Here is a 17,123-nt window from a genome sequence, read left to right as displayed (position 1 = left end):
TTCCCTCTTCAGTGTCATTCCTGACATTAAAAATTGTTTCCTATGGGCACTTTCCTGTTGGTCCAGTGGCTAAGACTCCACACTAAATAAACCCATACACACACACACACACACACACACACATATATATATATATATATATTTGTTTCCTGTAATCTTCTTTATTAATATGTTCATGAAGTCCTCCAACTGCTTTACCCTGGAGTTCTGAAAAATCCAAGAACTTTGGCTTCTCACGTCCTGTGGCCAGAGAGTCTCAAGGAAAAATTTCAATTTTTAAAATTGAAGTTTTAAAAATTTTTTAGTTTAAAAATTTTAAAAAAGTTTTAAAAATTTCAAGTTTAAAAAATTTTTTTAAAACTCCCAGAAAAAAAAGGTACAAGACATGGAGCAAGTCACTTGCTTTTGTTGAGAGGAGCTCCTAAGGGCAGAGTCTGTGACAAGGCATATATGGGCTCCCTGAAGTCCTTCAAAGTCCCTTGCCTCCGGTAGCAAGAGGCAGCCTTATGTTCTTTTCTTCTGGGCTATGTGTGTGCAGTTGCTCAGTCGTGTCCAACTCTCTGCACCCCCATGGAGCCCGCCAGGCTCCTCTGTCCATGGGATTTCCCAGGCAAGAACACTGGAGACCCAACCCAGGGATCGAACCCATCTCTTGCACCTTCTGCATTGGCAGGCGGATTCTTTTCCACTGTGCCACCTGGGGCTAGATCCTTCCCAACCCACAAGAATGACCTTCCTCTATGCGAAAATGAAAAGTGCAGAAAAGGACTGGACCACAGGTGAAAACCAAGTGCAGCCTGAAAGAGTACCATTGACAAAACTGACATCAATAAAAATAGGGATATAAAAAATGAACTTTGCATTTTTATTCAAAAAACTGATGGTCTGCATGATAAATACAGTCTGTGTCTGAAGCATCAAAATTTTTTTTTCTTGAAAAATGATTTTTTCCCTCTTAGTTTTAGAATGCACTTACCTCGACTCCCCACACCAATTTTGAACTTGAACTGCACAGTGTCATCTGAAAGGATGCAGGATCATGGTCTCTCCTGGGGTGATACATAAGTGCTGTGGTCACACTGATTGGTGGTCTCTGGTCACGGCTCCCTCCATGTGCCTGGCCCAGTTCCTGTGACACTGATGTCCCTGAAGCTGACACAGTGAGACAACCTCCCAGTCACAGCCCCCCTGAGAGATCACCATTCACCAGGTCCTGTGACTTAGCACATTCCAGAAACTTCTGAAAAAATATCTTGTCACTTGATACAGCAATTGAAATCTGAGTTGCACAGATTAACGGATTTCTTTCAAGCATTCACATACGTCCCTCTTTAATTCTAGGAGTGAAGCTTATCCTCCCAGCTGTTAGTTAACACAGCCACCCAGCCAGCCTCTTCTGCAGGCACAGCACCATACTCCACAGTGAAAAACTCTCTACATACAGGTTCTGGTTTCTCCTGATCTCAGCCAAGAATTATTCATGTGAATCCCAACTCCCTAAAGATGTGGGAAACTCTACAAAGTTCTTTTAATTATTAAAAAAAAAAAAAAACAAAACTTTGGCTGTGCTGGGTGGCATGTGGGGGATCTTAGTTCCCTGACCAGGGATCGAACTAATGACCCCTGCTGTGGAAGCACAGAGTCTTAACTACCAGACTGCCAGGGAAGTTCCTATAAAGTTCTAGTGAGCCTGCCAAGGTTGTTTCCGTGGAGAAGGGATGGAGTGGGGCAGGCAACCTGAGTGGATGGTGCTTTCTGGATGTATAGGCCCACCCAGAGGGTAAGCACCACGTGCAAATTCACGTGGAAGGGAGGGTGTGCCCCACTGTGGCACATGCCCTTCAGAGCATGTCTTTCCAGGGACACAGAGATAAGGATTTCTTCTGCACTTTCTAGAATCACCCTAAATACCACCATCCAAATACCCCACATATAAACATGCTCAAAGGAGAAGAAGGAAATATCCACTCCTCTGCCTGGAAAAATGCTCTGTTTCTAGTGGGGGAAACTCTGCTTTCCCTTTTATGTTAAGCGTTTGTCCGAGACATGTTCTCAGATATTATATTCAAATACCTACTCAGTTGCTCAGTCGTGTGTCTGACTTTTGCGATGCCATGGACTGTAGCCCACCAGGCTCCTCTGTCCATGGAATTTTCCAGGCAAGAATACTGGAACAGGTAACCATTCCCTCCTCCAATATTCAACTACATTTCTAGCCAAATAAGCTGACCTTGTGGCTAAGCAATCCTGTGTGGAGCTTGGTGGAGAATGTGCCTTTTCAGAAAAATAAACCACACATACACACACACACTACTAATGGAAGGTTTCTCCTCTTGAAAAAGGAGTTTTTCATATTTTAGTATTAGCTTTTTTCAACACGGGTTTCTAAACATTCAGAGGCAAACAACTGAGTCTAGAAATTACATTCATTTCCCATCCCTGAGGTCTAGATTGAAGGAGGCACTAAGGGCTAGGAGCTGGAGCACTATGGACCTGGGGCAGCCCCTGGGTGACTTACGCACCTGACTATGTGTACACGTGTGCACCCAAGGCCCTCAGTATCCAGTGCACAATGTAACCACAAATCAGACTTACGTTGCTAATAACTTGTGTTTCCCTACTGACCCACCATCTGCTCCTTGCCAGATTTCTGAGGAGCTCATAGCATCCCTGCATAACCCAACAGGAAGTCATAAACAGAAGCATTTAGTATTTTAGATTTCATAGTGGTTCAGAGCAAAGTTTTTCCTCCAATGGACCTTCAGTCATGACAATGCATTTTACAGTCTCTCTCACAACTGTCCAACTCCAGCTTCAAGAAACAAACAGCAAATTACTAGACAAGAGCAAATACCTGCTCTGTTTTAGGGAAGGAATCCTTTGAGTGGCAGAACGAGCTTAGTTTTCACAATTACTATAAATGTGGCTGTTCATGTACATATTATAAAAGACAAGTCAATAACATCACCAAGAGCCCCCACGGTCCTTCGATCAGTCTTACTTCCCCAGTGGTCACCACAATAGATCCCCTTGTGATATCTTACTCTTTATATGGAAACTTTAAAATCAGAAACCTAATGTTTCCAACCAGAAGGTTAAAAAGAGAAAAGAAGTTTACACATTGTATGATACATGATTTTATTTACATAACTGAAATGATTTTCTTAGTCACCTTGACTACAAAAGCAAATTGACACAGTATGATTTAATAACCTTTCATAAACAGATTTAACAAATTTTAAAACAGTAATACTCAGTAATACTTAAATACTTAGTAACTTCTGTGTATATGCATATGAAAATTGTCTGATAGACTAACAAGTATGAGTACCTGGATAACTCAGGAACAGACAATTAGGTTATGAGTCAAGGGTTAACTCCCCAGCACTGGGTCAGCCAGTTAGACTTGGAGTTCTCCCCCTGCTGAGGACAAATCTGCTACAGCCTCTCACACTGAGTAGGCATTTTTAATAACTTGAGAAAGTTTCTCCCTACTTCTGCATTTAACAAGACTATCATCAAGTACATCTGAAACCCACAAGTTTACTACCATGACTAGATATCTGTAAAAGAACTTATCACAGTGCGTCTGAACAATGGCCCAAACTAAAGCCATGTTACATCTGCAGTTAAGTGTTTTTCCAGTGCTCTCCCTGGGTGTGTACACACACATGTGCGTGCACACACAGATGCGCATGCACACACACACACACACAGAGCTCTTCCACAAAACTCATCCAATTCTTCTTGGCCACAAAAATGCCATAATTTTTACCACTTTACCACTTTGGTGAAATAGCTATAAAAGCCAGCATTCTCATGAGACATCGTTAGGTTCTTTCACAGTGCTTTAAGTATGAAGACCAGGCAGTATTTTGGTAACTGACCCTCTCCTGCAAAGTGACAGCATTGGGACAGAAAGAAGAGCCACCAGGACTTCCCGAAAGCCACCCCCACAGGATGGGAGGAGTGCTGAGTGTCTGTGACCACAAACAAGCAGTGAAGAATGACAAGAAGCTTATGAGTCATGGTCAGAACCTAAGAACAAAAATGTCTGGCCATAGCAGCATTACGTTACAGACACAGCAAGAGTGGACACATGTACCTTTTCACACAAGCTCTGTAAGAGCCAAAACCCTGTCGTTTCCCCATCAGAACTGTCATCAGAGGTGTCACAGTCCTTGGTCATTTGTTGACACTACTTCTAACCTAACTAGCTGAGACTGAGCACAAGTCCCAACCATGAATGTGTGAGATGAGCCCCTGCCACTTTGGGGCACTGGATGGGTGGGTACTGAAGGCTGTGGTGGGGTAGGCTGGGGAGTTCACGGCAGCCAAGTCTCTGTGGTCAGCAATACTTGGATATGAGTCCACTCCACTCCAAGGCCCCCTCCTCCATACACTTCTCATCACAGGGGTGTGATCTCTCAGCCAGGTGGACAGATGTATCCTAGAAGCCCCCTCCCCTCACACCACCTACCTACATACCAAATGTGGCATCACGTCTCTCCATTGTGCTAAACCTAAGGATCATTTTAATCATAATAAGAATCAAATGTCTTCCTAAGAAGAGGTTACATGATTTAAAAAGAAACAAAACAGGGTATTGAAGGTTGCGGTGAGGCCTGTCCAGAAGTCCCCTCTTCCCCTCCAGCCTTGGTCGGGCTTTGACATCCCTATGCAGCCTGGCCGGGCTCTTGTTTTGAACAAGGACATGTTTAAATCATGTGACCTTGTTTGGAGGCAACCAGAAAAAAGTCAAACAGTTCAGGTAGTGAGTGAGGGACCGATACGTGTGAGCGCGGAGTGCGTGGTGCTCACGGATGCACCGGTTGGGTGCTGCGGAGGGCTGAAGAAGGAACACCTACACCGTCCAGTGTGCTACATCTGCTGGGTGGCAAGACCGCCAGCCAGTGTGAAATGTGCAAATAGGGGCCGGCAGATCTGTTCTCAGCATGTTTCTTCCCCTCCAAAGTCCATTACTTTTCACAAAGAAATGTTAACTATCAAACGCGTCCATTAATTGTGCCGCTGAGGGTGAAACCATCCAGTTAGCATATACACTATCATTTGCATATCTCGGGACACCCAGTGTTGGTGCCAGCGGCTCTTGTGGGTGGTACAGGACTCTCTTCAGGCCAGTTCGGGTCTGACATGCCTAAAAATGAAAACAGATCATTTGTTCTGTGCTGAAGAACCCAAACTTCATGTCCAGACAGTAAGGCCTTGGCAAAACTCCCTTTGAGGTTCAAACCAAACTTCTGGTTTCTGGGCCAACTGCCTGCAGGGTTTCATGCTCCAGGTTTCCAAAACATGTTTGGGAGAAGGGGGGAACATCACATGTTCTCTTGGTAACTGTAGCTTACCAGAAACTACCAATTTTGACTTTTATAAGCTTCAGACTCTCAAATCTGATCAATCTCTGGTGACCTGTTTAACTCTTTCTGTAAGGCAGCATAATGCAACAGCACCTTGTTGTACTGCCTGGATATACAGTGCTCTAACGTAAAGGAGCCTACTTGTCTTCCATCCCAGCCTACTACGGAGGAGAGGATCTTTCCAAATCAAGGGTGCACGCAGCCCAGTCCCACAGCGTTGACGGGACAAATGGCAAGGAACACTAGCCAGCAAGGAATCAATGACCCAGGAGGCATGCGAAAGGAACAACCTCGGCTGAAAAAGGCTTGAGACTCCAAGAGTTCAAAACACTCCATGATGAAGTTAGGAAACAGGAAAAAAATTTCAAGTATTAAAGACAGAAGAAGGAGTTTTGGCAAGAACCATATTTACTGTCCATTGCAAGACCACAGCACCACAGACTACGTTCTTTCAAAAAGCATTTTGCTCCAGCTTTTAGCACTGACTTCATAAGTGACAACTGTCATGACAGTGTGTGATACAAAGGATGTGAAAACAGTACTCTGTGTGTGTCCCTCCCGCTGATGGTGGTCCCCAGCACCGGGTGGCCTCCAAGGCGCCCCCCTCCACTCACCCAGACAGAGTCTGGGGGGCTGCTGGCTGTGTTCTCAGTGCAGGCAGGGTAGTTCTGGTTCTGCCTTTCTAGATTAAATGCCTCCCCAGGTCAGGAAAATGTACCCCAGTAGTTAAATTAGAAGTACTATGACTAAATCCCCACCCGGGAAATGACTGAGTCATCATTTCTCAATATCCCCTGAGAGTTCTGCCCCGCCCTCTCCTCTATCATCTTAAGCTGCTGGGCAATGTGATCATCACACATATTTTCACATCCTTTAAAAAAAACATAGTTTAAAAAAAAATGCCTGAATGTAAATGGATGCAAAGTCAGACATTTACAAACAAAAAGGTTCAGAGCAGACTTTGGTTTCATTCAAACCAGAAACACTCTTAAAAAGCATTACAGAGAGTAAGGACAGTGCAGAGAGCAGGAACAACGTGGCTAGAATCTAGTAAATGCATGTGAAATTCTACCATAGAGTTTGTTTTCAATCCACGTGGAGGGGAGGGTGCGAGGGAGGGGAACATTATTACAGTCCCCCAGGGGTGTCTCCTCCTCTGACAGGCCATCATCATACAGCAGTGAGTCAGATGGGGTGGACACGGCCAGGTCCAAGTAGTCCTGGAAGGGAGAGAGACCTGGTCACTCCTGGAGCAGGCCATTGCTGGACATGCCCACCCCGCCCCACCCCCGCCCTGCCTGATAGCAGAAGCCCCAGCCGAGTCCCACCCCGCACCTATCAACCTCTCGCCAGATCTGAGCCCCTGGCCAGGTCTGTCAGCATGAGTTCCCCCAGCCTCTGGTCCTCATCACAGAAAATCACCTCTTGGAGGCAGAAATGTGTTCCCTCATTGTTCTGGTCCTCTCTCTGCAGCGCTAGGGGCACCAGGCCCAGCACTGGAGAACAGGCCTGTTTATAAAACCTGAGGCTCCGGGATTGCAGTCCCGTGACTCATGTGGGAAGGCCAAGACACATTCCCCATCTGCTCCACACTTTCTGGCTTCCCTCCAGGCACTCCTGCCATCTCCAATATCAAGTCAGGACCAAGAAATCTGAGTCATCGGTGTGGGTTTTGCATAAGATGCTGCTAGAGGCTTCAGCTCCCAAGCAGGATGATTTGTGAGGACCGGCTACTTCCACTGCCCTGGTTAAAGGTGTCAAGAATGCTTCCAGTGTGTTTCTGGCTGGTTCTCAGCACTGTTCTAGGAAAGCTGTCTGTAGGCATCAGCTATTACCTCTGTTTAGGGCAAATCATAGGATGTGCCCAAACGATACACCAAGGTTGGGTTTTATTCCAAGGGGCCCAGTCCATGCATCTTGCCTTCCATGTTTGGAGAAATGACAACTTTCAGTAACTGTGTCAATTTAAGGATGAAACCACCAGAGGGCAAGCAAGGTCTGTGTCTATTTTCTTTACTTGCATCCCCAGCATCTAAGGCAGAATACAGGAGGCAGCCCATTGCCCAATCAATATTAGTGAAAACTGTGTTGATTTCCTCTGTCACCTAGAGTTGTAAACTGGAGGCACACAGATATGTTGTTTGGCCCACACTGAGCTTTTGGAAATTGCTATAAAAACTGGGAAACATAAACATCCCTTAAAAAGCCCTGGCATGCTGGCACTCTTATTCCTACAGGTTACATTGTCTATGGTAAGAGGTCCTTCAGAGCCAGCTGGGAGGCTACTATTTGTCACAGTTTCCACTGCTCCCTTCACTTCCCACCCCTAGCCGGACCCTTCATAGAATCTGAATTTAGGACACATTCATTCCAACTTTACTTCCTCAAGTTCCATTATTGAAAATAATTTTGTTTGGCTTTGGCATATCTTCTTCCCACCCCTGTCTGTGGAGGGCTCTTCCTAAGTGTCAAGGTAAAAATCCTGGTTTCTCCCTAATTTCAAGAAGTCCAAGAGGCCTGGATTAAGGATAAAGGTTCGTGCCCACGCCCCCCCCCCCCCCCCCCCAATCTGCCCTGCCCCCTACCAGGAGACGACATGACCATCTCACTCTGCACAGCCGCACTCTGCCTTTGTATTGGGAATTCCATGAACTGGGGTGAGGGAAGTGGCACCAGGGATTGGCTCCGGGTACTCACTCTGCTCTTAACCATCATCTTATCTAGGTCTTTGCTGATGTCGGCAAACACTGGCCTCTTGTCTGGTTCCCGCTTCCAGCACTGCAGCATTAGACTGTACCTGGTGAGACAAACAGGTGGGTGGTGACAATCCAGCAAGGATTGCCCAGTCACAGCCACCACACCCAGTACAGTGCACCTGGGCCCCAGAGGCTCTGGTCCAAAATCCCAAAGCTGTTCCTGTGTCACTGACATCCTTCTCTGAGTTGGGCCAGGGTATGATGGGTCAGCAGGGGCTCACAGTGTCTGGCGCTGTGGTCCAGCCATGCTTGTTATGGCAGCTAACGCAGAAATGCCAGTCCTTAAAACTCTTATGAAGGATGAACTGTGTATGAACACAAAAACCTGCCAAGCACACTCTGTCTTGCACCTCCCTCCCTCCCTCCCCTGGGGCTCTGGCAGGGCTGCAGGGGCCACCTTGTGGGTGAGTGCTGGGCCTGTGCCTGCCAGTCTAGGGTGCCCAGGGAGGCAGCACCTACTCACCCTTGCACTCCCACAGCCCTGAGCCAGGCACATGGCAGGTGCATGACAGACTTTGTAGAATGAATGGACCAGTGTGTGTCTAACTATGGACGAACCCCCTCTCATGTGTTCTCAACCTGTTCTCCAAGGATCATCTGATGGAACCACCATTTGATGAGAAGATTCTGGTGCCCTCGAGCTGAAGTTCAGGTGCCATCTGCCTGCTCTTTGCCTGCCTTGGTGTCTCCACTTGGGCGCTCCCCTGTATGTACCCCTGGGGCCATTCTGAATTACCTGCCCCTCCCCAAGCATCCTGGGACAGGTCTCTAGCCTTAGATTGAAGCTGCTCCCTCATCCTTCCACCACCTCTCCTGGGGTCCTGCTCCCCCTCAGCTTGTAAGTCCCCCCAGGAGGCCCACCCAGCCCCCAGTGGAATCTGGGTCCCCAGCATCTGCCATCATGCCCAAGGGTGGTTCTCTGTCATCTGTGCCTTTGTCTTAGCCCGTCGCTTCCAGCTGCCCAGCTCGCCTGGGGCTGGCACCCAGGGCTGCCCAGCAGTGGGAAAGGATGAGTGTGCATGACCCCACCCCTCCAAAACCTGGAGTGTCAGTGTCTGGGGAGGCTGGACCAGAGAAAGCATGCTCACATCTCCTCGCTGCAGTTGTCTGGCCTCTCCATCCGATAGCCTGTCTTCAGAAGGTTGAAGAGCCGCTCTGGAGGAATCCCAGGGTAGGGGTTGCCGCCCAGGGTCACAATCTCCCACAGCAGGACACCAAAGGACCACCTGCAGAACCAGAGGGCCAATGAGCGACTGCACTGAGTCTGTGGCATCCTCAGCGCCCCAGATATCCTCCCCCTGAGCAGCAACAGGACCCGAGTTCCCTGTACAGAGAGTGGTCCAAGTGCCCACAGTTTCAGCCTAGGCTGACCAGACAGATGGAAGTGGAATGGAGGCGGGACCAGGTGTCTGCCTGCCCTGCCCCAACCCCCTGGCAAGCTGCTGCCCAAGCTCAGCCCCCATATCCAAAAAGGGCAGGTGGCTGACCCCTGAGGTGAAGCTCTGTAGCATCAGAGACGGCATAGGGAATGCAAATGAGCACAGTGAAAAGCAGGTCGAACTGAGGCCACAGGGCACCAGGGCACTCTGCAAAACCCCTTCACCTTTTCTGTGTGCCTGGAAATTTTCATAAGATGTTAAAAGGAAAAAACACTGCAATGGGAAAATATCAACTGTGAGGGAAAATTTACTGTCAAGTGGGGACAAAATCATCACAAAACAGCATTATCACACAAGCCCGTTTACAGTAATAAAGAATGCCTGCATGCCACGGACAACTCTAGGCAAGGCCTGTGAGTGCTGGCCGTAGTTATTTAGGGATGGTGGGGCCCCATTGACTTTTAGTCTCTTCATTATGCTTTCCCCTGCATTTCCAGTTGTTTTACAGTCAACTTGGTAATCAGAACACAGCTGTTAAAACTGTTTAAGAATTGCCTTTTCACAGCCTACCTTATTTAAAACATGCAAGGCTGTTTACAGCAGAACATTTGGAAACAAGTCTGTTGTGGTTTTGAAAACAATTGAGAATGCAGTTGGACTTGGAAGACTGAGTTTTGGTCTTGGAGCAGTTTGGGTACCGGAAACCCATTCAAGGTCACTCCACCCTAAACCTGTCTCTGGGTGGGGACCAGTCTCCAGGGACCTGCTTGAAGCCCGCTCACACTCAGGCTCACAGAGAGGGAACTGTTCAGCTGGGACTGTGTGTCACTGAGATGTCCAAAGAGAGGGCAGGGGAGGTGGGGGAGGCAAGGGGGGCTGCAGCTATGGCTCACATCCTCATGCATTCCACCGTGGCACTCAGAACTACTGCCTGGGCCTTTGCCATTTGCTGTGTGAGTACACAAAGCTCCCCCATCCACAGCCCCCCAGTTTGGGGAGGTCACTCTGGACGGCTGGAATGAGCTGACAGGGACTCAGGGCAACTCTGTTCCCCAGCGGAGCTGCCCAGACAGGTGCATACATGTAACCTCCACCCCAGGAAGGCAACACCCAGACTCACACATCACTCTGGGTGGTGTCGATATGATCAAAGTGGGACTCAATGGCCATCCACTTGACTGGGATCCGACCCTAAGGAAGGAGTGAAAGAAAGGCATTAACGTTGCTCTGAGATCCTAGGAACTGGTGTGTGGGGGGGACACATCTCAGGCTCTTTCAGCTCTTAGGGAACACTGAGTAATGACTCCAGTGTGTTCCTGGGTAGAGGCCAGCAGCCCAGCCTCACAGATGCTGGAGTCCTAGCCCCGCCTTCCTAGGCTTGGCTGAGACCCATGAGGGAGTCAGTCGGCCTGCCCACAGCTATACAAGGTGTGCTGGTCATGCACCACATCGCAAGGAATTGATGCTAAGTGCAAGCCAGGCCCCACTGTGGTCACTTCTCTGGAGATCAGGGGCACCGCACCCTGGGTGCTGCCCAGTGGGTAGGCTGGAAGCACTTCCATCAAGATCTCCCCTGATTTCTGAGGGTGAAGGGGTCTGGGAAGCCAACATCCAGTGTTTCCATCTTGGGAATTTCTGACACAAACGAACACACTAAAGGCCTTTCTAAGAAGCTCTGAGTGAAGAAATCAATGTGAGTGTCTTGAGTCTGATTTTTCCCTCTTATTTTATCCCAGGGCCCTTTTAGCATCCTCTGAAAGACTGTCCTCCACCATGGAGAGGCTGGAGTTCAACCTAACAAATCCTTTCTAATGCAACTTAAGAAATAGCTTTTTGGTACAAATAGATCAGCGGGCTTTCCTGGTGGCTCAGTGGTAAAGAATCCACCTGCAGTGCAGGAGATGCGGGTTTGATCCATGGGTCAGGAAGATACCCTGGAGGAGGAAATGGCAACCCACTCCAGTATTCTTGCCTGGGGAATTCCATAGACAGAGGATCCTGCTGGGCTACAGTCCATGGGTCGCAAAGAGTCAGACACGACTGATCGATTAAACAACAACAAACAGGTCAGCATCAAGGCACAATCAATTTAAAAAAAGGCATTTGCTTTGGATTTTAATGCATTTATTGTACTTCTTTTTTTTTTTAAAGTACTATTTAGGATTCATACCCTACATGAAGTGTGACTGCTTCGAGGGTGTGTGTTTCTAACAATGCAACCTGCAGGCTGTGCTCTCAGGGGCCGAGCTTGGGCACCTTGTGCTTCCTTGCTGGGTGACACAGGGCCTTCCTGAGGACCAGTGCATCAACAGGAAGTTCCATCCAGCCCCCTCCACGGGGTAGGGAGCACCCCTCTCCACTTCCCCTTCAGCACTTCTAAGACGTGCTGTCACAACAGAAACCCCACAAGAAATCAAATGTCATCCTCACAGCCCCAGGAGCACCTGGGCTTCACTCGCCCCTCAGAGCAAAGCTGAAGTGTATGTCGTGGCTTTCTGTGTTTTTCTTTTTGAGCAGCATCTGTTCTGAATGCCAGCTTAGCTGTGTGTCTTGAGGGGGCCTGTGATCTTCCCTATCTAGTCTGTCACAGGGAGGCTACTAGAAAGGGGTTGGGAGGATAGCAGCACCAAGAAAGTCAAGACCAATGTCACAGGGAAGGGGACCATACCAGGGAACCAGGTTTCCCAAGAAGGTCCCCGAACCACCTGTTTTAGTGACTTGGAAAAAGCTTCCCAAATCTCTACACTGCAACTCTGGACTTTGTCTCCAGGATCCTCCTGATTGCCTTCCAAACTCACTTAGTCAGCCGTTCCTAGGCCCTTGGACCAGGAGCATACCCTGCTGTAAAGTGGTTCAATCCTTTCTGTAAAGAATGACTAGCAAGCTTGAGTTTAATTCATTTCTTTTCCCCAAGCAAAGGACTAAAGTTACACAGAAAGTAAAACAGTGACCTTCACTCTGCAGCAGTGAGAGGAGCAACTGCAGACAAGAAGATTGTTATTTCTGCAGTGGTGGGTGACCTTTAGAAGTGATAGTGATGAAAAGTGAGAGAAGCTGCAGGAACCCCACTCCCAGCAGGGAGCTCCAAAACAGCACGTGTGGCTGTGAGGAAGAGAAGGAACAGGCTCAAGACTGAGTCCTGCTCTGCGTCTCTGGGGACCCAGGACTAGGAAAGAGTTCGGGGATGAGGACTGGAAGTTTGCACTCTAAAAACCCGCTTTACCTTCCTCAGATCAAAATCTGTCCCCACCCTGTGGGCTCCCTGACCATGCCCTCTGCCCTCAGGCCATCACACCCCAGAGCCTGGTACCTCGCTCCTCTTCACGTAGGAATCCTCTTCATAAACATCTCGGGACAGACCAAAATCTGAGATTTTCATCCTGTGGCCCTCGGCTACCAGGACGTTTCTGGCTGCCAAGTCCCGATGGACAAGCTGTGGAAAAGACAACAGCAGGGACCCCTGAACCCCGGGCCAATCGCTGGCGGAGGGGGCGCGGGGCTGGGGTGGCACGCACCTTCATCTCAGCCAGGTACTGCATCCCTTGTGAAATCTGCCAGGCAAAGGAGACAAGGTCGCCCATGGTCAGGGCCTGCTCCTCCAGGTTGTCCAGGTAACTGGAGTTGCGGCTGCCCCCGCTGCCCACGTAGCCAGGTCCCGCCTTGCGGCTCTCTCGGAGGAAGCCCCGCAGGGAGCCGTACTTGGCATACTCCAAGATGAGGAGCAGTGGCCCTAGGGGCAGAGCAGTAGGTACGTGGGCTGGCTGCTTAGGTGACCCTGGGCAGGCAGAAGTTGGGCCAGCACGGGGCAATCGCTTCCAGCATCCTGAGGACTCAAGCCTCAGCTCACTCTCACATCACTCTGCTCTCCACCTTGCAGCGCTATGTTACTTCAGTCATGTCTGACTCTTTGTGACCCTATAGACTGTAGCCTGCCAAGCTCCTCTGTCCATGGGATTTTCCAGGCAAGAAGAGTGGAGTAGGTTGTCATGTCCCCCTCCAAGGGATCTTCCTGACTCAGGGATTGAACCCAAGTCTTTTACATCTCCTGCATTGGCAGGCAGGTTCTTTATCACTAGTGCCACTTGGGAAGCTCCTGCATCTTGCAGGGGCTTTGGATTCCAAAGCCAGCTGCCTGGACAGTTGACCACAACCTCTTTCCTGGGTGTCCAGGGCAAGCAGTCACTGCATTTGAAGCTGCCCTGGGAGATAACCACTGCTGCTCGGATGTCAGGAACTTTCTGTACCCCTGGTCTTGCCACAGTATGGCCTGGGGACAGCTGATGGAGGCAGAGGTTCTGGACTGCCCCTGGCCACCCTCTCCCTGCCCTGCCTGCTCTCAGGCCACAGTCCTCCCCGAGGCCCGGCCCTGAGTGCTACTGGTGCCCCTGCTGCTCTCTCCCTGTCGGCCTCCCATCTCCCTCACACCCCAAATACACATGCACCCACACGCACATGCACACACACACACACACACACACACACACACACACACACACACACACACAAAGTGGGAGGCCCCCAGGGTGGCAAAGCAGTTTTGGAAGACCAATACAGCAAAATGCTCTTATGTGAAAAACGATCTGCCATTGCCTTTGCCACCCCAGGCTGGGGTGGGGTTGAGATCACCTGGAGGTTATGGCATATCTAGTAGGTGCCCAGGAGACACTGCTCATCTCTGGACTTCCCTGTCTTAAGGGCTCAGCCTGGGGCAGGGTGCTGACAACCAGGATGTCGCCAGAGACCCCAGGGAACACTCCTGTGGCAGCCCTCATGGTCCACTGACACACAAGTTTCAGGCAAGGGCCAGAGAAACCATGCTTCCAGGAAGAGAGAGGACAGGTGCCAGAGAAGAAAAGGATGGGGATGAGGGAGAATGCAGAATGGAGCAGCCCAGAGCCCCTGGCTTGTGCCCAGCAGCTGCTAGTCCCCGGCTGGTCTTACCATCCTGGCTGCAGGCCCCGTACAGCTTGATGACTTGTGGGTGGTTGACCTGCTTCAGGAGGTTGAACTCTGATAGCAGGTCCCACAGCTCGCTTGGGGAGGCATTCTCTGAAATGCACAGAAACAAAGCAGGTCACAAAGTCCCTGCTACCACCGTGCTGGGTCACAGGCTCAAACGAGGGGTCTACACGGACTTGTCTCCTTCCCAGACATCCTACTCAGGTTCAGACTGAGGCCTGCCAGGACCTCACTGCTTGGAGCTACTCTCAGCCCATGGGAGGGTCAACAGCGGCCTCAATTGCCTACAGGGAGTAAGAACCAGAGGAGCGCACTTCCATGTGAGCAGAGTCTTTCCATGGAAAGCCTTCTGGGCTGGGCTATGCATGCAAATGGCATTATTTCCCTGCAATCACCATCTCTCAAAGACAGTGGCATTAACCCTTCATTAACCCTTCTGGGGAGGTAAAGGGACTCCCTGGTGTCCCCAAACACCTGCCAACCAAGCACTTGGCAAAGGGGGGTGAGGCCCTGGAGAAAGGTGAAGGCCATGAGACTTCACGGAAGTCGTCTTGCCATGCTGAGTGTGTGTTTTCCAAGGGCAGAGATAGTTGTGCTCAGGAGCTTGGGTGTGGAGGTCTCCTGGCCAACTGTCCTCCTGGGTCATGGCCCCACATCCCACTGCCCAGTTGTGCCACTGCCTCTGGCTGTAGACTTGTCTGGAAATGAGAAGACAGCTGCAAGATGGGGCATTGGAACCCTTTGGACCACACATGAGTGACCCAGGGCCAGTCTCACTGTGCCCTCTTAGGGCCTGGGGTCTCATAGACAAGGGGCAACCCTAGTCTGAGGGCCTGGGTAAGTACACAAAAGTACCCGGCACTGCATGGCTCCCCGACTGCTGAACATCAGAGTGCATCAGCCTAAAATGTGCCCATCACATGGCCACTGGGCCCTCAGTTGGTCAAGCTGAGGCAGAACTCAGCCATGGCAGAGGACTGTCTACCCAGTCCCTGCTGAGAAGCAGCAGTGAGGATACCCAGCATGTGCTAAGACTGGGGCAGTGCTGGCCCACTAAGGGCTGGGGGGGATGGGGACTGGGAAAGGCAGGGACCTGGGGGACAGGGGCCAGTCCTTACAGGTGGTCTCTTCACCAGGACCTCAGTGGACGCTTGGCCAAAGAAATTAATGAGGCAGACTGAGGTGGGGAGAGCTGTCGGTTTTGAACTTAAGGGCTTTTCATTTAAACTTGGATCTTTACCCAACATTGATACACAAGCAACATGGCTCTGAAAGCTTTCAAGGGAGGAATGTCTTACCCTGCTTCTCCAGGGACCACACCAACCCACATCATCCATGGTGGAGGTCCCTATACTGCAGCGACTCAAGAAGAGCAGGGGAGGCGTATTGGTTCTTCAGGAGGCAGCAGGCTGATTGCCAGAGTCCTGGCTGTCATAAGGGCTTCATCCACCCACTGGGGCCCCCGCAGGTGTGAGTGGCAGAGCCCCCTGTGTACTGCCTGGGCACGTACCTTTCAGCATCTTCACAGCCACAGTCGTGTACCCTGCTTTGCCTTTCAGCCGAAAGGCTGTGGCCTTGACCACTTTTCCAAATTCACCTTCTCCCAGAGTTTGTCCAAGCACCAAGTTCTTCCGTGGGAATTCCCACTTGGGATCCTCCTACATTGGGTTTGAAGGAAAAAGAGAGGGAAGAGAGATGGCGAAGGTAAGAAGAAAGGAAGAAGGCAAGAGCCGGCGGACAAGCTCCGTGTGCAGACGGCCGACTGTCACCTGAAGTGACAGGTGACAGTCACCATGTCCAAGGGCAAGACCCCACAGTCAGGCCCTGAGGTGCCATGACAAGATGCGTCCCCCCACAGGAAGGCAGGTGTTGCCACAGACTGGCTGGACTCCGTATGCTCATACCCTCACTGGCCTCCATCTACTGTAGATGCCCTGGGCCACCTCAGGCCCAGGGTCTGGTATCTCCAGTGAGGGAGTCAGGGTTTACTCAGCACCCACAGGTGCTCACAGGGGGACCACAGCCTCTTCCCTGGGACTCAGGCCCAAGCCTCATGGCACCACCTCTGTTTTGGACACCAGGCACTGACAGTGGCCCAGGCTCCAGGACTTCCAAGAGAACTCAAGTGGCAGCCGTGGCCCCAGTTGCCTATCAGCCCTGCACTCCCAGCTACAGGAGGGGGTGTCAAGAACACCTTCCTGGTGTGGCAGCCTCTAGAAAGTTACCACTGTGCCCCTCAGGTACCCCCCCCATCCTTCCCTGACAATTTGTGGAAGAGTCTGCTCCTCCCACAGCCCAGCCACTGGCCAGAACTTGCACACACCGGCCTTCCCAACACACCATGCCCACTGAAGACCCCTCTGGGGTGGGATCTCCAAGACTGGCTCGAAGACCTGAACTCTGGGGATGCTGAAGCCTGTCTGGAACCTGCCTTCCCGTCAGCACTGGATGCCCAGGTCCCCAAGTCTTGCTGTGGCTGGGTGTGGGCATGGCTCCAGGGGCTGCTTATGATGTGCCTGGCAGGCTCGCCTAACCCACAGACACACACTGGTGACCCACTGCCCCGCCCCCCCCCCAGGGACCAGAACCCTGTGTTCTTACGTCTGGGAGCAGAGGCAGGCTCCTCTAAGCACCACGGCCAGGGGCGCCTT

General features: G+C 50.6%; 1 protein-coding gene across 1 annotated transcript in view; it reads right to left on the bottom strand.

The window, feature by feature from the left end:
* Window positions 1-3,121: 3,121 nt before the first annotated feature.
* The window catches only part of LOC122680622 (proto-oncogene tyrosine-protein kinase receptor Ret-like), a 53,950-nt gene continuing 39,948 nt past the window's right edge, over window positions 3,122-17,123 (bottom strand). Inside the window, 10 exon segments of the mRNA XM_043882210.1 lie at window positions 3,122-5,089; window positions 5,091-5,158; window positions 6,451-6,598; window positions 8,076-8,175; window positions 9,223-9,360; window positions 10,634-10,704; window positions 12,824-12,946; window positions 13,029-13,243; window positions 14,455-14,562; window positions 15,983-16,130. Coding sequence (XP_043738145.1) covers window positions 5,000-5,089; window positions 5,091-5,158; window positions 6,451-6,598; window positions 8,076-8,175; window positions 9,223-9,360; window positions 10,634-10,704; window positions 12,824-12,946; window positions 13,029-13,243; window positions 14,455-14,562; window positions 15,983-16,130 — 1,209 coding nt within the window. The 3' untranslated portion in view covers window positions 3,122-4,999.

This window comes from Cervus elaphus, chromosome 22, assembly GCF_910594005.1.
Source record: "Cervus elaphus chromosome 22, mCerEla1.1, whole genome shotgun sequence".
NCBI lineage: Eukaryota > Metazoa > Chordata > Mammalia > Artiodactyla > Cervidae > Cervus > Cervus elaphus.
This window is presented reverse-complemented; position numbering and strand designations above follow the sequence as displayed.